At 34.1% G+C, this 22,830-nt stretch overlaps 1 protein-coding gene across 2 annotated transcripts in view; it reads left to right on the top strand.

The window, feature by feature from the left end:
• The window catches only part of LOC149065614 (membrane-associated guanylate kinase, WW and PDZ domain-containing protein 3-like), a 130,901-nt gene that overhangs the window by 67,661 nt on the left and 40,410 nt on the right, over positions 1-22,830 (top strand). For both annotated transcript variants that reach the window (XM_089253973.1, XM_089253972.1), the window contains 7 exons: positions 1,979-2,189; positions 7,602-7,745; positions 10,597-10,676; positions 12,493-12,550; positions 15,128-15,186; positions 16,147-16,359; positions 18,024-18,236. In XM_089253973.1, the coding sequence (XP_089110099.1) occupies positions 1,979-2,189; positions 7,602-7,745; positions 10,597-10,676; positions 12,493-12,550; positions 15,128-15,186; positions 16,147-16,359; positions 18,024-18,236 (978 nt within the window). The remainder of the gene's footprint in view (positions 1-1,978; positions 2,190-7,601; positions 7,746-10,596; positions 10,677-12,492; positions 12,551-15,127; positions 15,187-16,146; positions 16,360-18,023; positions 18,237-22,830) is intronic.

Raw genomic sequence — 22,830 nt, forward strand, 5'->3', positions numbered from 1 at the left:
GGGGTACTGCACAAAATTATTTGCATAAAAGGAAGTCTTATAAATGTATAAGAAATATTGTTATTCTCCTATATCTTTGGCCAGGAGTGCAGAAAATTGTCTTATAAGTGAGAGAAATGTATAAATGAGTGTATAAGTGTGTGTGTGAGATTACAGTACTTTGATAAAAGAGACTTAATGTGACAGAGTTTAATTTTTTCATTGGATTTATTGTTCAGCATCTCAATTCGAGAAAAATTACCATGTCGATGAACAGCAAAACCTCATGATCTGAATTTATTAAAAGATTATTCGTTTTTTGATGAAACCAACAAAAGTACTGGATGACAAATGATCTATTTCAAATATGAACTGCCAGTATAGTGAAAATTCAACATCATAATTTGTACATTTTCATTGGTTTTTTGATAATTTAATGCCCATTTAATTTGTTCAGCCTTAAATGCTTGGATATTGTGTCCTACTTGATATGAATTATTTTGTTGAATCTACAGATCAAGGATTTCATAGTCCCCAAGTCAAGTTTTTCGGTTACAAGCAGCAGGAGAAGTATGGGATTGGAAGTAACCATATCTTAAGGTTAAGGAAGAACCTTTGACAAACAAATGATAAAAAAACAATGAAAGAAAGAATTATTGAGATACATGAGAGATTCCTAAAAATTAATTGTGATAACACAGTACAAATCATTGTCAAATTTAATAGGGTTTAACCATGTGCCAAGTTGGGCAGGTTTCCCCCCATTTGATTTATTATTGTGGAAATAATAAATGTTCAATTACTGGGTAGTCAAGTTATCATCACTGTGATGTGAATTTGAGTGTTTCACTGTATTTTTCAAAATGTTTTAATAACACCTCCTTCGTAGAAGTTTAAAAAAGTGGTGATTGAAATTGACCGTATGACTTCAGAGAAATTTAATTTATGATTTACATTCCAGCAATGAGAGTCAGTTAAAGGTCCTGATTCGTGACATATCTGATGTGTTCCTTTACTCATATAACAACATTGTACAATATAATAATATATATCAATATGACAACATTATATAATATAATAATTACTATATATCAACAGTGTATATGGTTTTGTTTACTTACATGGCAAAGTTTGTGCTGTTTGTGCTTTTATTATACACTATCTCAATATATTATTTTAGTTTAGAATGAAAATGAATTGAAATCTCTGGGGCAATTTTTTTTCTCTTTAAAATGAAATAAATTTTCTAAATATAGGAAGTGATTGTGAGATGATCCTATAAATTCTACAATGATATTGTAAAAATAGCTTTTGGAAGTTTTTTGCAAGAAGAAAAATTTTTAAATTACCAAATCTAAGTTCTGTTACAAAAAGTTATCTTTTATTCTCTGAATTATTTTTGTGTTAAAAATAATGACTAATTTTTTTATAATTAACCTTTTACTGACTGAATTAAAATTTCAGTTAATTTTCCCTTTCTGATCCTTTAGTTTAGAGATGTCAACCAAAAAATTTATGAAAAAAATTTTCCCTGTATGTTTTCTGAATTCTGCTTGCCCATGTCCACAGAAACAAAATTAAAATTAAAAACAAAAAAATTAAATTTTATTCTTCCTTAAAAATGGGTGATTAAAATGAAATTAAAAGATTGAGGAATGTTATATTGAATTTATGATGAAAGTTCTGAAATGAATGAAATTTTTGTTTGTAAAGTAAGTTTGGAATCTCGCGCCTTCAAGAAAAAAGAAATCCAGTACTTTCATGTCAGAAAAAATATTTTTTCTAATTATTAAAATCGATGTTTCCAATTGGGAACATTGGCTGTTAAAAGAATAATTATCTCATTTTTCTTGTCTTAGTAGGAAAGAGTGAAAAATTGTTTTAAGCTGCTATAATGAATGCCTTGAAATAGTGTATAAATATGTCATTCACAAACAAGGTTGAGATCATAATCAATCACCGTAGTACATTTAATTTCATATGAAATTGACTATTTCAGGCAATCATTACGGTACTCCTAAACCACCTAAAGAGTGTCCTGTTTTTACTACTCGTCCCACCAACATAACCAACAGCAACATTCCAGGGATTCATCCATCATCTGAAGGTAAAAGACGAAGAAATAGATCAAGTGTCGAAGCCATGACTGCTAAAACTGGGGAATTAATTGGTTCTGGTGGATTTAACCAAACTGCAGGCAATGCATCAGAGTGAGTGCCTACTTAAAATTGATATAAATTAAAAATTTTAATTACTGTTGTGTTTCCATGCTGGCAAAATATGTGCCAAAAAAAAATCCAAAATTCTTTTATAAAACTTAAACAAAACATAGAATATCACATTTTTTAAAAAATTTATCACATGTATTCAATTTCAAGTTTTTGATTTTGCAACATAAAGAATATTCTCCACTAGAAAATGTAAGGCGAGTGTTTTAAAAATTACATTAAATTATTCATTGTGCAGTGATATCCCAAACTTATGCAATAGGCAGGATGAGAATTAATAGCAGTTTCACACAGCATTAGCCACAGTAAATTTGCATTCAAATACATTTGTACCACAAAATTTGTGGAAAAACAACTATCAACACAGTAAAACCCATCTTTTGCTGACACCGGTGGGACAAAAACATTCTATCTTAAAACAAGGGGTTTCCTATTGAAGCCTTTGAAATAATTATGAAATAAACCGTTTTGAAGATTGTGTGTGTGAAACCAATATCCTGCATACTTATGTTCAAATAGGTAATTTAATTCACAATGGAACAAAATAAAAATGAATTAATCCTGTAAATAAGCTGAACCCAGAAAAACGGCATGAGGGGAAAAAATGTTTTTGGGAAATGCTGAAATTCTTCATACACGCTGCACTATTTTGAATAAAACTTAATTTTGTATGTTTCAATCATCATTCATGTTTCTGGAGAGTTTTATAAAACTGATTAAACATTAAGCATTATCCTAGGAGGAAAAATTATTTTTCAACTGAAATGAAAATGAGAACAAGCAAAACTTGTTTATTAAATTTATTAAAATCCCTCGAAGTCAGAAAATGTTTTTTACTCAATGTTAATTAACTTCTGAAGCTGTATAAGCCACAGCTTAATTATGAGAAATTCATTCGAGGAGTTACGGGATAGGAAACAAAGGATGTTTGTTTCTGTGCAGGGTTTGTAGCCCAATCAAATGAATGATGAAAATAGTGACCATACTTGAAGGTGACTGTTGAGCAGGGGTTTGGAATGCATTATTTAAATACAGTTTTTCCTAAAAGGAAAAATTATTTTGACGTAAAGGAGGGTTGACTGCATCTGTGGGATCACTGTTAACAGGGGTTTTACTGTACCACTAACAGTGTCTACCATCATAGAAAAGTCACAAAGTCCCGGAAAAGTAACAGAATGAGAAAAAGTCATAGAAGTGTCCCAAAAAAGTCACAAAATTTAAGTCCAGGTCATTGATTTTTTTGATTCTCCAGAGATAATTTTTTTTTGAATTTTTCTCTAAAATCTAGGCTTTAAAGAAGCTGTGGCATTCAATATTTTTTTCTTCTCACTCAAGTTTCTTTTCTCCTTTTTTTGCCCTGGAGAAATGGATGGGTTAGTAGCAACAGAAAAGAAAAATGTCAATGTGTAGCCACCCTACATTGGGGCAGACATTATATGGATGGGGCAAAAAACTATTTAGCCTGTTTGAACAAAAAAACTTTTCTTTCTTTGCTTGTCTGGATCTTTTAACATCTGTAATATTCCCTAAAGTAGTGTTCTCAGGATCACTTGATAATTGTTAGAGGAGAGGTTAACCACAGCAGTAGGAAGTCCTCTTGGGAACAATATTAGTTTTCTGTAGAAAGGACATGACCTTCCCCACATCGTGGAGCAGGGCTGTTGGATCTTTGGCGGGTTCGCAAGCCAGAGTTTTAACGGGGATGGAGGGAGTCTTAATTTATAGCAGGAAAAACAATGATGGTGTTTGTCCTGGGCTGTCAGACCCATCCTCGTGGGTGCCAGATAAAAGGGCACTGATTGTTTTCCCCGTGAGGAAAGAAAGTTGTTTTTTAAATTAATAATTTTTGTTTCATCGTGTCTGTCTTTACCGACTAGCTATAGCGAATGATGAAATTGTACAGTATATGCATGTGAAAGAACAAGAGAATTCAAGAGAAGACAAACATTGGACTCATTCGCCATTATTTGTGTTGTGACGCAACATTTAAGCCAAATTTAAAGGAATACCACTGTGTTTCTAAAACTGTGTGTCATAGCTCCTAGGAGCATCGTGGTGCGCTAGAAATATTGATTTTTGCACCTATTTATGCTTTGAAGTGGTTCTTTTATATGGGAAAATATCTGTCATACTTTTTAAGAAGCGGCCGATGAACCATGAATTGCGCAAGGGAGGCAGGTGACAAAAGAGAACTATTGGAAAACGGTGACAAGCTTGTGATCTAGACCAACACCAAAGCATAAACGATTTGAGCAAATAACAAACGTCTAATATTGGACTTCGAAAAATGGGAATAGGAAAAGGAATATGTGAAATTCATCCTTTGGACGTGCCCTTGGTTGGTCTAGTGCAGCTAAACCTTGTGGTTTATTGTTTCATTTTTTCCCATTTATTTCCCATTGATCGTGTGTATGGCTCCAATCAAGAAAAAGAAATCAACCGTGCCGTGGGATTCCAAAGGGTGAGAACCACTGGTCTAGTAGCCCCAAATCATGCAGTAGAGCCCTAAGCTGAGATCTTCGGTGGGCTCAGGCCTGATTTTTCACAGGCCCTGTATAGTGGATTTATAGTGTGAAAAAAAATTCAAAATCATCTCAGGTCTCAGGGCTGGAACCCTGTCAGCCCTCTACTGTGCTTCCCTTTTTCGGATGAATGGGGCATTGACCATCAGAATTGGAAAATTGGCTGGACTATGTTTGTTCATTTTACATGATGCTTTTGCCTCTAGTATATAAGAAACGCTTCTTCTAATTTTTTTTTAATTTACCTGCACCGATATGTTTTGTCTGCATGCGGTAATTCAGTTAAAAACACTGGCTCATTCGTGCACATTCTATTTAGATGGTGTTTTCTTCTGATTCACATCCCTGTCTGGCGATGGACGGGGGTTTGATAGGGATGATCAGCCTCCCTCATGATTTAAAAAAAATTGTCATAGGCAGAAGAGCAGAAGGTGGACATTTGTTCCCCTGTTTGAGAAACTACCTGTATCTGCTTATGCTTTTGTGGGATGGGGGTGCTTATGTGGCTTAAGCCCTTAGGGTCCAGTTCCTATGGGATGTATTTAAATCGACTTTAAATTTAAAAGAAAAAAAAGTTTTTTTGGTAAATTTACTCACGTTTCCCCTTTCATTAGGACCCCCATTTTATTAACCCAAACCCCCAGATGGTTGCCACTCACAGTTTGGGAACCATTGATATCAGAAACCGTCCAGCATGGTTCATTTAGTTGAATGAGAAAAAGTCCTAGAAAAGTCACTGAATTTTGCTTTTGGTATTTGGTAGACATCCTGACTAACCTGTATGGGCACTTTTGGGTAATATCTAATCAATTAGTGCATGGCTGAAATGTTGTGTGTGTAAACGTGTGGCCCTAAAACCATTGCTTAGCCAGAAATTTCTTTTGGGGGAGCTACAACTGATAGTTTTGGGGACGGAACCAAAGCAATAGAACAACAAGTTTGACAGTGTTGTTCTATATATTTTCTTTTCTTTTCTCATATTTTGGAGAGGGGGAAACAATCCCCCCACCCCTTCCCTATGGCTTTGGCCTAACCTATTCATGATGTTAGAGTTATGCATGTTCTCAAGAACTGCTGTGATATGTTTTTCATGTTATAATTGAAAGTGGGGCAGATGAAAGTGTTGGGTTGAAGATCTGCCTGCTCCCTGAGAGATCACCTAATCCAGCAATAGGTGGAGATAGACTTGAAAGTCTGGGGGGGGGGGAACAATGATGAGAGACATGATGATGTTAATTCATATATACGCATATACATTAGATCAGTTGGCTCCACCTTTGACGCTCTATATCTCTGTCTGAGCCTCCAGTAATGTATTGAGTTGAAAAAACATTATTTTCATACCAATGGCTTCATGAAACCTTATTTGCCTTGTGATTGCCAAGGTTCTTAAGAAAAGTCCTCATTCTCTAAAATCTCTGCAAATAAAGATCACTTGTAGATAACAGGTTGGTCCATCGAAAGAAACTCATAAAATTATTTGGTACATTTGTCAATAATTATCATGTTTAACAAATTTTTCAAGACTGGCAATAATGTTGGACTTCATGTCTGAAACTGCTACCAATCTGCAAAAATGGGAGATACCATACAAACCTTGGGATGCTATTTCCTATGTAACCACAGCAGTGTTTTTCTTCAGTAGCTTCTGCTACTTATAGTAACCTATCAAAATACAAATACAAGGCCACAACAGGCAAAATGCCCAACGAGGTGGCTGAGAAAAAGATGCCCATAACAAATATAAAAAATCAGTAGTTTCACTACATAGAGTATTTTGATGGATTGAACATTTCTTCCTTGATTATTACCAAATAATCACTGTCATCGTGTCAATTATCCTGTGATAGTATACATTTTCCATAGAAACCATGTAACTAAAAGTTTTTGTAAATCTGGGTAGTGTGAGTCAGGGTATTGCTGTAGGTCTGTCCTCAGCTCTAGGTTTGTGTTAATAAAATGAGTGCAAAAGAAAAAACATAGATAGCAATAAAAAAACTTTGATGCATAGTGTGACTGCAGACAGCAGACATGGTTCTTTGGTGTTGCCAACTGATTCAATTTAAAAAAAAAAGAATTTTTTATACAAATTGAATTAGCTCATCAATGGTATGAATTTGTCTGCAACAAGACAAGCATTGGCATTAAAAGGTATGTGAAAATATAAGAAATTTATTACCAGCTATCCTTGCTGCCCAAAGCAATAAAAAGGTACAGGTACTGGACACATGCATCTTTTTGAATTATCTCAGCTTGTTCACATGATAAGAAAAAAAGATGAGAAAGAAACGCATCTGGTCTGATGAACAACACTTTACTAGAGTGAAAATGAACATACAAATACATAAACACACGATGAAGATGGGAAAGAAAAGAAACGTCTCTGAATGAGGGGAAAATTACACATAAGGGAAAAACAATCATACGCACATAAATTTTTTATGAGTCATTAACAATTGATGGATTAGAGAACAGCCTTAGTTCAAATTCATCAATATACAGTGTATAGGAATTCATTGAAATCTGAACACATTAATTAAAAAAAAGTTATATTTTCACCTGAATCAACATGGGTCATCAGCAGGGCCATAACTAGGCTGGGGCAACTGGTAGGGGCCCTAAAAATTACTTATTTTGCATAATAATAACCCTTTAGAGAAAGACCCCAAGGAAAAGTCTGTCCCGGGGCCCTGAAAAGGCACACTACGGCCCTAGTCATCAGATGAAGTTTCATGCATGAAATCTTTTGAGAGAAACCAAAATTGTGAGTTTTAGATTATGATAGCAGCAATGTGTTTTTCAATGTAAATAAATTTGCATTTAAGTTTGCTTTTTGTTCATGTTTAATAATTGATTGTTTTTAATGTTTCAGGCCATCCCAATGCAATGCTGATGTGCTTACAGAATCGGAAAAAAATGATGTTAATAAAAATCTTAGCTATAATGTTCAGGAGGAACCACTTCCAGACAATTGGGAGAAAGCCTATACAGACAAAGGGGAACTCTATTTTATTGAGTAAGGAAATGAGGTGGTTCTTATTCAATAGTTTTGGATTTCTAATCTCTTGATATAAGCCTCTATAATTCTGTTTTACCTGTCCAAACATTTTTTCTCTGGTATAATCATAATGAGCTCAGGTTGAAATACCCAGTTTTTATCTAATTTACTTGTGAATTAGCTCATTTTTCTCAAAAGCGCTGTCTCTTTCTAGAATTAGTAGTTAAATGAACCTTATGTTCAATCTATGAATATGTTGTTGATAAATAAGTTTATAAATATCTTATTCATAAATCATAGAAATAAACTGTCATATAAAATGTCTGTTTATCTTGTAAAACTCTGTGCTGTATCACAAGCTTTTTACCATGTAAAATAGTACCAACAATTTATCATCTACAGCAGATGCCTTTAACCATTGATACGGGGCAGGCCACATTTGACATTTTAATGTGGTCTGTGGGCTATTAAGATATACTACACACACGTTGCCAAAGAGTTCTACAGACCATGCATAGAAGACTCCAGATCTACAGCAAGGGTGCTCAAATTTTTTAAAAGAATGTGGCCATTAAAGTAATCTGAAACAGATCACAAAAACCAAAATTTAGGTGACCACAATCTAATAGCTAAAAAAATGACTTATCACAGTATTAAGAACTGTGTAAGATTCCATCAAAATCAGTCAGTTATCTTCTGTTCTCTCATTAGGGACAGAAATTGCAAAATTTGTTCTAAAATAGAATATACTTGAAAATTGACAAATAAATAAAATAAATGTGGATTTTGAGTTCTAATATTGTGTTAATGTTAACAGCTGATGACAATGAGAAATAGGAAAAATTTGTAAAATTGTATTAATATCTTCTGGTCCCCTTATTACGATTGGAAATTACAGAATTGGCCTGATTTGGCCAGAATTGGAATGATTTTCATGAAATTTTGAAAAATTGGCAAATTGAGTACAGTAATTTCCTGCGTATAATCCACAGTCTTGAGGTATAGAAGGGATTGGTGGTTTATGTGGAAAATTCAACTCCCATCTACACTGAAGAGCCAAAAAAAAACTGGTACACCTGCCTAATATCGTGTAGGGCCCCCGCGAGCCCGCAGAAGTGCCGCAACACGCCGTGGCATGGACTCGACTAATGTCTGACGTAGTGCTGGAGGTAATTGACACCATGAAATCCTGCAGGGCTGTCCATAAATCCGTAGGAGTAAGAGGGGGTGGAGATCTCTTCTGAACAGCACGTTGCAAGGCATCCCAGATATGTTCAATAATGTTCATGTCTGGGGATTTAGGTGGCCAGCGAAAGTGTCTAAAGTGAGAAGAGTGTTCCTGGAGCCACTTTGTAGCAATTCTGGAAGTGTGGGGTGTTGCATTGTTCTGCTGAAATTGTCCAAGTCCGTCGGAATGCACAATGGACATGAATGGGTGCAGGTTATCAGACAGGATGCTTACGTACCTGTCACCTGTGAGAGTCGTATCTAGACGTATCAGGGGTCGCATATCACGCCAACTGCACACGCCCCATACCATCACAGAGCCTCCACCAGCTTGAACAGTCCTCTGTTGACATCTAGGGTCCATGGATTCATGAGGTTATCTCCATACCCGTGCACGTTCATCAGCTCGAAGCAATTGGAACTGAGACTCGTCAGACCTGGCAACGTGTTTCCGGTTCTCAACAGTCCAATGTCAGTGTTGTCGGGACCAGGCGAGGCGTAAAGCTTTGTGTCGTGCAGTCATCAAGGGTACACGAGTGGCATAGGCGGAGATAGACTTGGAAGTCTGGGGGGCACGGTCATTATTTGTGGGGGGGGGGCACGATGATGATGATGTCAATTCACATATGCATATATACATTAGATCAGTCAATTTCACCTTTGATGCTGGGGAGGCATTGCCCCCCCCACGCCCCCCGTATCTCCGCCCATGACGAGTGGGCCTTCGGCTTCGATGATGTTTCGTTGAATGGTTCGCACGCTGACACTTGTTGATGGCCCAACATTGAAATCTGCAGCAATTTGCGGAAGGGTTGCACATCTGTCACGTTTAATGATTCTCGTCAGTCGTCGTTGGTCCCGTTCTTGCATGATCTTTTTCCGGCCGCAGCGATGTCGTAGATTTAATTTTTTACCAGATTCCAGATATTCGCGGTACACTCGTGAAATGGTCGTACGAGAAAATCCAAATTTCATTGCTACCTCGGAGATGCTATGTCCCATCTCTCGTGCGCCGACTATAACACCACGTTCAAACTCACTTAAATCTCAATAACCTGCCATTGTAGCAGCAGTAACCGATCTAACAACTATGCCAGACACTTGTTGTGTTATATAGGCGTTGCCGACCGCAGCGCCGTACTCTGATTGGTTCCATATCTCTTTATTTGCATACGCATGCTTGTACCAGTTTTTTTGGCTCTTCAGTTTATATACTCCCTCTATCATACATCTTTCAAAATTATTAAAAAAAAAAATTGATTTTTAAAAATATTTCATTTATTTCAACCTCTTAGAAAAAATGCTGTAGAGATAATATGCATTAGCATATAATGTGCACTAAAATATTCAGATTTTGTTTTTAGCATATTGCATCTAATGATTATATGGAGTGAAATGTGGTACATCGAGATGTTATTGGTTATAAAATTGTTGTTTAAAGTTGACATTTAATCTAAAATCAATTTCATTCTCAAATGTAAAAATTTCAACTAATTGATTTATCAACTATTGATTAATCTCGATCTTGATTTTTTTTTTAAAAACTGTTGTTTAACTGACACACACATGATTATGATATGTGATAGACACATGTTTATACATTATATTATGTGATATACATCTTCATTGTTTTTCTTCCCAGTCATAACACAGGAACATCACAATGGCTAGATCCACGCTTATCCAAGAACAAGAAAAGTGTGTCAGAGTGTAATGATGATGGTGAGTAGCACCTTCATTCTCCTATTAGCCTGTCTGTGGCTTAGTCCGATATGTAATTATTACATTTTTGTATGCAAATTTTGATGTTATATGTGGATGATCCTTGAGTCTCCATTTTGATCGAGCGCCAGAAACTGAACAAGTTCTTCAACTCATTGAATAAAAATCATATGCACAGGTGTCAAAAATTGGGAGATTGAACAGTCTTTTAAATTTCTCCAAAAATACTCAATCACAGAGTTGCCAACTGCTACGAATTGTGGATAGTTTCTACGGATGGCCACAATTAATGATAGAGCTATGCGAGACTCTCAATACTATGGAAATTGGTTTAAAAAAATTGGGTCTTTGAGTTTCTTGTGGTGTTTTACTTATTTTTTATTATTTTTTTTATAAAATTACATTGATCTTTACCATAACAATGAATTTGTATATGCATGTGAGAGAGTTTGAGAGAATACGAACTCCGAGTCGATCTGTTTTGCCTTTGCACGAAAGGCAATCTGTAAAGCCACGTCTAAACCTGCTGCTCTACCAACACCTTGTATAGCAGAAAGCCTCCACTCAAAGCTCATGACATCACCGAAGTCATCCATTTCACCTATAGTCATTGCATATACTACAAAAAAGGTGAAGATTTTGCATATGCCGGACTGCTATATTCAATGGCTGCAGATGAAATGGGGGACTTCAGTGATGTCAAAGCTTTGTTGGAGGCTTTCTGCTATAGAAGGTGTTGGCTCTACTCAATGCCCAAGTGTGCAAAAACCTTTTTTCTGTTAAAACCTCCCACGATGTGGGCTAAAAACAGGTTTTTGAATGGGTCAGTGCAGCGGGTCTGGACCCAGCTTCATTTGCATAGTGCATGGTTGAGAACGCTGAACTTGCGTCAGAAAGAATGTTTCATCGTAGGTGCCCTGATATGAAGAAAACAGGGATAGGGGTCTAGGATTGCTAGATGTCCATATATACGGCCCACAAGGGCATATGCAGGTTGGGATTGCATTGAATATTCATGAATTATTAAAGGACTCTGCGACCTCAGAACGTTGTTTTGGAAGGTGGGGGAGGCTCATGTAGCCTGGAGCCCTATAGGTTCCAGTGCCACTGAGGTACTGTATTTAATGAACTTTGAATTAAAATTAAAAAAAAATTAAATTTTTTATTGTACTATGATTATGTTGTCCTAGGGGTACCCCCATGGCAAAGCTGAACATTAATTGCTACTGATGAGCTTTAAGCCAATTGCCATGTTTACTCAACCAGAACTGGGAAATATATGTTCCAGTGATAATAATAATGTAAGATTTTGATGGTGTCACGTCAACAATGTTCATAGCATGTCATAAAATTTTATTAAATTTCCTAAGCATTGCAGTAGAATGAGTAATGACCTCCTCATATGACTGATAGAATGAGTTGGAGAATTGTTGGTAGATGGAGGCAGGAAAACCGATGCTCGGGTTACAAGAAAACTGTGTAACATGTAAATAACGTTGTATGCAATTTGTGTAAATAGTGTCAGTAGACCAGATGCATGGTCAGAAGGTCTGGGTGATAACATCCAATGAAGGTTGGTATTTGTCACCTTCAGCCAGGTTGGTAGAGCGCTCTCAACTTTAGTTTGCCTCACTTTAATGATAAGTCTAGATTTAAATTTTCAGCATCAGAAATAAGGATCTTCTAATTTTATTAAGGGGTTTTAGTTTTTTTTAAATTATGTGATGAAAAATTCAATAATGTCAAGTAAAGAAAATTGATTCAGTTATTTTGTTTGAACATTCAATTTACAATATAACATTTTTGCATATTTCAGAGCTTCCTTATGGATGGGAAAAAATAGATGATCCACATTATGGAACATATTATATTGAGTGAGTACAACAAGATAAGATATTTTTGATGAAAGTATCAAATATAATTAAGGGTTTTTTTTTTTCTGTTTGAGAAAAAGTATAAACCGGCTGCATTTTGATCAAACTATTTATTTCATCAAGCATGCTGAAATCTGAAATAGTGAACTTGTCATGACCCTCACATCCTGGGACTGGGCCCTCAGGCCAGTATTTTCCAAATGCCCCTCTATAATGAATTTGTGATGTAAAAAACAATGTAATAAAGAACTGTTGGCTGCTGGTGCCTTGTTGTAGAATCATGCAACCACAAGTTTTCAAAGAAAAATGAAAAGCTGCTTATAATTTGGAAAAAGCAGATTTCACTTAGAATTAAAAAAAAAAATTAATAGCTATAAAAGGGTTACACTCCTGGATGTGTGTTGGGGATCTAATTAAGATAGGCCACGAGAAAAAAAATATGGTTTAAAGTGGTCCACGGGTGAGAAAAAAATTGGGAAACTGATCTAGAGCATATTTTGGTTTTTCAGTTTCAAATAGGTGCCAATGTGCCCAATTTACCCTGAAGCGTCCCTATTTTCTAGTCATATTATAATCTTCCAGTGAGAAACCTGATTCTTCTGATTTTTCATATTTTTATAGAAAAATCTCTAAACGTTCTCATTGTGCTTTGCGTAAATGAAAAATCCCAAAAAAAAAATCAGCCCTTGCAATCCTTGGCTTATCACGTTTCATTTAGAAAGATATGGAAAATCACTAATTGTTGCCAAAAATGATGTCAAAAGTAGGCAAAGCTGCCAATTGCTACTGAAATAGCTAATAGCTGGAAATACAGCACTAATGCTAATTATAGTGGATTGATTCTACGAAGAAAGTGTTTAAAGCTGAGTCCATGCAATCATGCTGCACAACACCACAATGTGCAAAAACTGATATCGGCTTAAAACAGAGTAGCAGAACAGCTTTGAATAGAACAAGGTTTGAGTGGTTGGGTAGCTTGTTTCATGTAGAGTACGTGCTAGTCGTGATCATTACATAGATAAATAAATGTTACCATTCAATTTTGTTATTGTGTTTCTCACACATTCCACAGCATCTATTTAACTTGCCAAGTGGAAATTTTCCCATGATTTTCCACAATCCTGAACAACAGTGGCAACCCAAACAGTGATGTATATCAGAAGGAGAAATCACTGTACTAATAGAACACTGACAAATAAGACAATTTCTTTGATGTACTCACTCTTGGTGGATCCCACTGCAAAAAGAGTGAGGATAAATAATTTTGCTCTGTTCACTGTTCACATCGACTGTGCTATGCACAGCTCTACCTCGAAACCGGTTTTCTGCTGTTCAGAACTGTGGATGTAGACCCAGCTTAACGCAACAAATATGTGTGAACATTATATATATGGTATTTGTAATTGACATAATATAATTTATAAGTTGGCAAGATAGTTTTAGTCCTAGATTTTAGTGAAGAATGAAAATTCAAGTAGGCTTCATTGAAAAACGGTGCATTTTTTGTAAAAGAGGTTGGGACTTGAAATTTATTGCAAATACAGAAATGTCCTGGGAAGCTGGCTGGGAGTCAGTGTGTTAAACTTTGACTGTGCAGGTCTGAGTTCAAATTTTGGTTTGGGCATTGATGTCTATTAATACTAACAAATTCCTGGACGGATCTTATAGATATCTTGGGAATGCGTGAAGATTTATGTCATTAGTACTAATTTTTTTTTTAAATTCATGTCATATGGTTACTTGATGCAATCCCCTAAAAAATTTACAATTTCCTCTTTTATTATGTTCGGCATGTTTTCCCAGCAAAATAATATATCGCTGTAAATTCATCAGGAAAATATGATAAAGTAAAACCTATCTTCAATGGAATCGCAAGGGACCGAGATTTTTTCACGTTGAACACAGGTTTCCGCTTAATACAGGTTCAATTGATATAATGTGTAAAAATATGTAACGATCTTGTGTGATTGAAATAAAATAAATGTAATCAATTGAAAATAAAGTAAATAATTTTTTTAAATAAACAAAGTAATTATTAATTAGTAAGTAATAATTAATTATCACTTGATTTGATACATTATTTAGTAAAAATACATAGATACTATATTTACTTCAGCATTACACTATATACAGTCCATTACATTAACTATTCACATCGCCAAATGATGAGTAAAAAATTAGAAACAATACCGCAAATAAATTTTTATTTTTTCCAGTGGTCAATAACAGAGTTTTCTGTATGAAGTTCATGCCCGTTGCTGCCTGACTTTCAGTAAACAGTTTTGTTTCAGAAATCATACAAAAAATGCCCGAGTCATTATGCTATAAAAAGCTAAGTTTCTACAGTTCTTTGAAAGCTTTGGCAGTATTGGTATAAAACTTTACCTTACTCTGTTTTTTCTTGTGAAAATAACAACATTCATATCCTCAGCACTACGATCAAGGAAAAAATATATAGTGGCCCAAAATTTCAGAAAAATAATGAAAACAAAACAAACTCAAGTCAAGAAAAGTAAATGTTTTAGGTATTGATAATATTTGTTTATTTCGATTATTGATTTTGTTTTCTTTTGGTAGTCATGTCAACAAGAAGACTCAGTATGAAAATCCAGTTACACAAGCTAAAAAGACCAGTTGTAAGTGTGTACATAAATTTGAATGAATTTTTCTTTATTTCGGACTTAATTTCAAGCGTTTATACTTGGAATGATTAAAGAAATAGTTTTATTATGTTCTTAGCTCTGATGGGCGTTGCTAGTTATATTTGAAGCAGGTTATCACATTTCTTTGTTAATATTTCATGATTAGTTTCAGCAATGTAGAACTTGCTTCGGTTGAAAAAAGTTTTTTAGTGAAATATTAAGGTTTGCACCATAATTAAGTTTAGACATGGGAAGGAGGGTTATCTGATTTTAGGCAATGTTAGGTAAGGTCTCTTCTGTAAAATGCCAGTTCAATCTTTTTTTATTTCCATTAATGTTAAATCCCATACTGTAACGTATTATTGTTAATTACATCCCGACTTGAGTAGAAAAAAATCAAGTTTGTATAAACTTTTGAGACACTGTCCCATGTTAGGCACTATTGTCGAAGTTAGAAAATGCATTGTCATTGTTATGTTTTCGAGCAACATTTAATGATAAATTAATCTATCTATTTGCTTCTGATTTGATTTTAGGAAACCTTTGCTCTTTCATTTTTTTTTCTTCCTCCGATTCATTTAAAGCAAAAGATTCTGATGATTATCTTCTGATTGTGGAACCATTTCCAGCTGGAATAATTTTGTTTTCTTCCCTGATGGTCTATCACCATTTAACTGCTATGAATTTTGCAACTGAATATGGAGCTATGTCAGATTTGTGGATGCCATTGCTCTCTAGCTCCACCTATTGGGCATTATTAAAATTATTCTTTTTCCCCTTGATAATAATAAATGCGCTGAATAAACCATGGTATTTCATGTGTCTCTGCTTACCTGATTGTTATGCATTAATTACTTCGAAAGAAATGAATTTTTCCCTAACTTTCGAATTGCCCTGTGCAGGCATAAATATTGTACATCATAAATTACTATTTATTCACATTTTATTTTATAGGTGTGAATGACAATCAGAAAAATGCAAATCCATCTTGGAATGAAGAAAATGCCAATACATCTTCAGAGAGAGGAAGCCTTGCAGAAAGTGATACCAATATTATCTCAAAGGTTTCAGATCAATCTGCAGCCATGCAAAGTTGTGCTAACAATCAGACTGTGGATGTTCAAAGTGCTAAATTATCTAACCATTCAAGTTCTGTATATAATAATGGTAATTTTATTATTCAGTTAAAGTTAGTAAAAAGAAAAAAAACCACCCTTTAAAAAATAAACAAAATTAAAAGAATATTGAAAAAGTAAATTCTGTATAGCCTTTTTTTTTTTATAATATAATGATATATTAAGGCTACAGCAAGAAAAAATAAATTTATTTTTCAAAAGCATATAGGCAATATATGGCAGAACGATAAAGCTTTAGTATCAGCCCTGGTATCTGCTTGGAGAAAAAATTATAATTAAGTCTGGGGATTCATTTGACAGAATAAAATGCAAAAATGTTCTTTTTTATCTTGAGAAATCTGTGTTTCTTTTGTGTTATTTCATGTCTTTTTTTCAAATTCACAGTAATTAACAGCATTTTAGAGATTCAAATGTCTTCGGGATTAACTCATTTTGTTTGTGCTATGTACAATGGTTCAAATGTTCTTGAGAGTCAGTAAATGACATCATGATGGGCACTGCTGCTACCATTGTTCAATCACTGAGTAACAATGGAAGGACTTGCAGCATGGTAGATATGCCATGAGAAAGATGCAAATTTCAGCCAGTTCATTCACTGTTACTCAATGACCTTCTGAAACAATGGCAACAGCTGTGTTTAGCATGATGCCATAGTGTGTCATTACTGTGCTAGCAAGAACATCTGAACCACCTTGCTTTGAAAACAAATTATGTTCTTCCTTAACCCATAGCCCAGGGATTCTTAACCTATGGGTTGCAACCCAAACTTGGGCTTCAGGGGCTTCCGAGATGGGTTGTACAATAATACATTTGCAGCCAGCAACTCTTGAGCTGTGGGTCACGAACCAAACTTGATTCCGAGGGGCTTCCAAGAAAGGTCATACGAATTGACTTACAGCCAAAGATTCTTGAGCTTTGGGTCACAACCAAAACTTGATTTGCAGGGCTTCCTAGATGAGTCATGCAAACCTATTTACAGTCCTGTTAGAAATGCACTTATTGCATCACTGGTTTTACCAATTTTGAAAAATAAATAGTTCTGTAGGTCGCAAAACTGATCTTGCCAAAACACTGCTGATTGTGATAGAACATCTTCTACATGTGCTTGCTGCAACATTTTATATGCTTCTGCAAATTATCATCAAATTTTGTGGCTGATATTTTTCAGCAGAAATAGATTACATTTTATGTGGATGGAAAAATTGTCATTTATACTTGTTAAAAAAAAATTGTGTTTTATTCCAGCAAAATGAATGGCCAAATTCACCTACAATTCCCCCCCCCCCCAAGCAGATGATACAGTGAAACCTTCCCGAGACGGGAACCTGTCTTGAATGGAATCAAAAGATAGTTTCATCAATTATTATTGCTTTGATGCACTGCTGTGAAGAATGAGAAACTGAATATTATTTCAGTCTCTTGACATTCCATTTCATGCAGGTTTCTCTGTGCTAGATTTGATACAGAAGCTTTATTTTATACTGTCATGTGTCATCTGAATTTTTAAAAAATAAAATTAATTCTCAATCCTTTTTCCACTAGCCAATGTAGATAGGCTGGTGTATATTTTTTTTTCATTGATATTTTTGGTTTTTTCTTGTACTCAGTGTTTAATAACTGAATAAACATTGTCATTATGGGAGTTTGACTGATTTTCTGATCAGGATATAAAAAATGTTAACTATTTTGTTTCAGCTCATAGACGTGGTCCTCATCACCCTCCATATGTATTTACTCGTAATCCCTCTGAGCTAAATGGGAAAATGGTTCAAACATCATTAGTGAAAAGCTCTAGAGGATTAGGTCTGACTATTGTTGGCTGTGATGATGGAGATATTGAGGAATTTTTGCAGATCAAAGCAGTTGTTCCAAATGGTCCAGCTTGGCAGGATGGTAAATTAAAGACAGGTAAATTTTTTTTTCATAACTAGTTTATCTCTTTATTCCTTTGCTATTCAATACAAAGATTTTTTCATATTTAAAATGGCAGGACAATACAATATACCTCAGAACTTTTGCATTTTTAGATGATATGTCTTTAAGTTAGACCTATACTAGTCACATTTGTTTTAGCCTGGACTGTTCTCAAAGGATTTACTGTTTATACTTGTTTCCCAAAGTGGGAAATCGAGTGTACTGGAGGGAGGAAATAGTAACAGATAAAGCATGGGATCCTATGGAATTGCTCAAAAGAGAAGGAATTAGTTCACAGCGAAAATGTTTGTTAAATCTAGTCACTCGCTAAATCCATTTTCAAGTTAAAGAAATCCAAATTCAAGTGCTTATAGGAAGTGTATATAACATTATATTTGAACTGCAAAATATTTTTTTTTAACTTTTTCTTAGTGTAAAATATGTTTTTTTTATTTAGCGATTTTATGATTTCTGTTTTATCCTTGACAGTTAAAACTTTTTGTTTGGCCATTTTTCCCCCCAAAAGTTAATACAACACAGAAAAATAAAAATTCCAGTAATTATCCTCACACTCAAACAGTTTTTATTGAAAGATAAGCAGGGGCTAAATTAACAATTTCTTAAAATTCGGGCCAGTTTTGGTAAGTTTCTTATCTTTGGTTTTCATGCTCATTCTTCCCTTTTCGACAAAACGTTGTCCTGCTTATTGATAATAAACCTTAAGAGTGATAAGTAGAGCCTGGATTATATGCACCACAAGTGGCGAAATATGCCTAAAAATATGCACTTGAAAATGCCAAAATATGCACTAAAAATTCTGAAAAATGTTTCAAAATATGTACCAAAAATGAGAAAATCTGCTTTTTTTGAATTTTTTATTGATATATGTTTTTAAAATGTATTTTTTTTTATTTCCTCAGTGCATATTAATTTACAAAAAAATATCCCCACATATATATACTGCATATGCAAATAACTTCTACATATTTTTTATTTTGGTGTTTTTAATTTCGAGTTTGTTGTAGCTGCTCAGTAACGAAATACTACTAACAAGAATTTTTTTCTATAATTAAAAAAAAAATTGAACACATTTTGACAAACAGTATCTCTAGAAAAGCATTACAATAAAACGGTTGATGTTTGGAAAATGCTGTAGCAAATTATAAACATCTCTATTATAATTTGCTAAATCCCACATGTGGAAAAAAAACAGATATTAAGAAAATATTATGAACAATATTTATTTGAAAAATTATAAAAGAAAGTGATTGAGCTTAAATAAACCTTCAAAAATATGCAGTTATTCTGAAAATTGTTTTACTTTATACATTTATATGCATTAATGCTAAAAAAAAGGGCCAAAATATGCAAATGCATATAATCCAGGCTCTACTCATGTGTAATGTAGTGTGAATTTTAAAAAAAAATTTAATTCTATATATCGTGTATAAAAACACTGCAATTAAACAAATACGTGTGATATACTTTAGGTTTTGGTTCACAACCTTAACAATATACAGTAAAACCTTGTTAAGTCGTCACCCTAATAAGTCATCACTCCAGTTAAGTTGTCGTTTTTCTTCAGGCCCATCTAGCTTTCATAGACAACAATGTTATTAAACCACCCTCGTTTACTAGTCACATTTCAGTTAATTCGTCACTATGAAAAAGTTTGAGAGAGGAACAGATTAATTTTATGGCTCCCTTTAAAAAAAAAACAAACTGTTAACAACATTGCCATATGCTTAAAAGTCATTACAAAAGCCTTATGTACCAAAACGGAACAGTTCAAGTAACGAAAGTTATGCTGGAGAAGGTCATTTGCCGACTAAAGTTTTTGAAACGTTAGGGGACTGTTTGAGCTAGACATGATTTCTGCATGGACCCTCACTAATTTAAGGCTTCAAATTTAAACAAAATATCTTCGTTGAAAAACAATACATTTTTTAAAAAGTTGAGGTCTAATGTGTGCTTTTTCCTACCCCGGGCCTTCCACAAGTCCCTCAAAGTGGACCTTGTGCTCAATATCACCTTGTGGTTAATATTAAATTGACAATCAATTAACTTGTAACATTTAACAAATCAATTAACTTGTAACATTTAACAAATCAATTAACTTGTAACATTTAACAAATCAATTAACTTGTAACATTTAACAAATCAATTAACTTGTAACATTTAACAAATCAATTAACTTGTAACATTTAACAAATCAATTAACTTGTAACATTTAACAAATCAATTAACTTGTAACATTTAACAAATCAATTAACTTGTAACATTTAACAAATCAATTAACTTGTAACATTTAACAAATCAATTAACTTGTAACATTTAACAAATCAATTAACTTGTAACATTTAACAAATCAATTAACTTGTAACATTTAACAAATCAATTAACTTGTAACATTTAACAAATCAATTAACTTGTAACATTTAACAAATCAATTAACTTGTAACATTTAACAAATCAATTAACTTGTAACATTTAACAAATCAATTAACTTGTAACATTTAACAAATCAATTAACTTGTAACATTTAACAAATCAATTAACTTGTAACATTTAACAAATCAATTAACTTGTAACATTTAACAAATCAATTAACTTGATAAATTTTACCAAGATTACCTTGTATGAACTACTGATAAAGAATTAAAACACTAAAATTAAATTTTTCATATGCATGTAAAATTAATGTGCAGTAGTTCTAATGTGAAGGAAAGCTAACTATTCTAGCAGTTGCTCTGATTAGTCTAAATTAAAAATTACTAGTATAAATCAAAGTGTACCAGTGTATTTTAACACAATAAGTTAAGTAATAAGAGGTCTAAAAAGGTAAAAATTTCAATTTTTTTTTCTTTTGCAATCTATAAATTTTATTAATATTGAATATTGCAATTTTAATAAATCTTATATTACTTTAAATTTACATGCTTTCACAATGTTGCACCTTGAAACTCATGGCACTTCGGTTAAATCATCATTCCACTTTAGCCGTCATAATTTTTCAATAACATGAGGTGACGACTTATCAACTTTTTACTGTATATAGCATAGGTACTGGAACCATTTGAGCTCCCCCCCCCCCCCCAATAAATTTTGTAATTAGGCAGAGCCCTCCCAATAATTTCTGAAAAAAGAATGCAATGCACCTTCCCTCTTCTGCATATGTGCTTGAGTCCTGTATCCCTTATATACGGGATGACCAGCAACTTTCAGCACCCCCAGTGTTTTCTTCATGTCTGCGCCTCTGATATAAAGTAAAATATCATATGAGAATTTCGTAATGATACAATGAGAATAGATTTTAAGAAATTATATTTCAAACTCAAGTAAAATGTCAAAAATTGTATTCTTCGCAAAACATGTTTAAAGTTTTTATTCACACATCACTTGTATGTGAAAATACAACACTAAAGTTGATGTACATCATATAAACAAAGCATGGCCTGGTTTACAGGGTGTCTACAAACATGGGAAATTCACAAAGTCCTGCAAAAGTCACAAAATTTGAGTGAAGGTCACAGATTTTTTTGATTCTCCAGAGACCTTTTTTTCGATTTTTTTCCCCTAAAATCTAGGCTTTGGAGAAGCTGTGGCATTCAATATTTCTTTTCTTCTCTCTCAGGTTTTATTCATCCTTTTTTTTGATGGGTGAGTAGCAACAGAAAAGAACAATAACAATATGTAGCCACCCTACATTGGGGCAGACATTATATGGGTAGGGCAAAACAGATATTTAGACTGGATGAACAAAAAAAGAACTTTTCTTTCTTTACTTGTCTGTACCCAGGGCAAGATTTAACCATTGAGCAAAATAAGCACGTGCTTAGGGCATCAGGAAAAAAGGGGCACCACAAAAATTTATTGAAATGTATTTTTTTTATTCACAAAATTTTTTTCCAGCATCAAGTATTCGGCAAAAACCCTAGAATTTTCGATTGATTGTACAGTTGAAGACCATCTCAAAAGGATGGCACAAATGCAGAAAAACTAATAATATATTGCAAACTAGAGATCACGTTAATGCTGGATTTTTGGAACGAGATTTCGTGCAATTTACATCAAGTAAGCTTGGACCTTCTTCGGCGCCCCTCTGGCGTATAAGCCACACCAGAAAACTTGCTGCTGTGTTCCCAGCCTGATGAAATGTGTCAAAAATCACGGTCTTCTCTATGAATCGTTCAGTCCAGTACGCTCATAGTTTCAAATTTTGTGTAAAACTGTTTTTTTAATTTTTGTATTTATTTTTATTTTTCACCCTTGATACGGTACTCATAGGTTATGCAGCTTAGAGCAGTGAACCTTTGGTAGCTCACGGCTCGGTTGATTTCGTTTTTATGAGTGCCAGGCCCGGCCATATGCATGACTATGGAAAATAAATGGATAAAAATGAAATGGTGAACCATTCATGGCCCGATTTGACTGATGCCAGGGCCCAGTACTGGGCCGGCAGTTGAGAAACACTGGTCTAGAGCCACCCTTTTGTGGTTTAATCTAGAGCCCCTAGGTATGGGTATAAAGATGCCTTGGTTTGATCCTTACAAGCAGTCGATGGGAGAAAATATCTTAATATATTTTC

This window comes from Pholcus phalangioides, unplaced genomic scaffold (assembly GCF_987345545.1).
Source record: "Pholcus phalangioides strain wild (caught in Gottingen) unplaced genomic scaffold, Ppha-v1.0 ptg000039l_1, whole genome shotgun sequence".
In the NCBI taxonomy this organism is placed as follows: Eukaryota; Metazoa; Arthropoda; class Arachnida; order Araneae; family Pholcidae; genus Pholcus; species Pholcus phalangioides.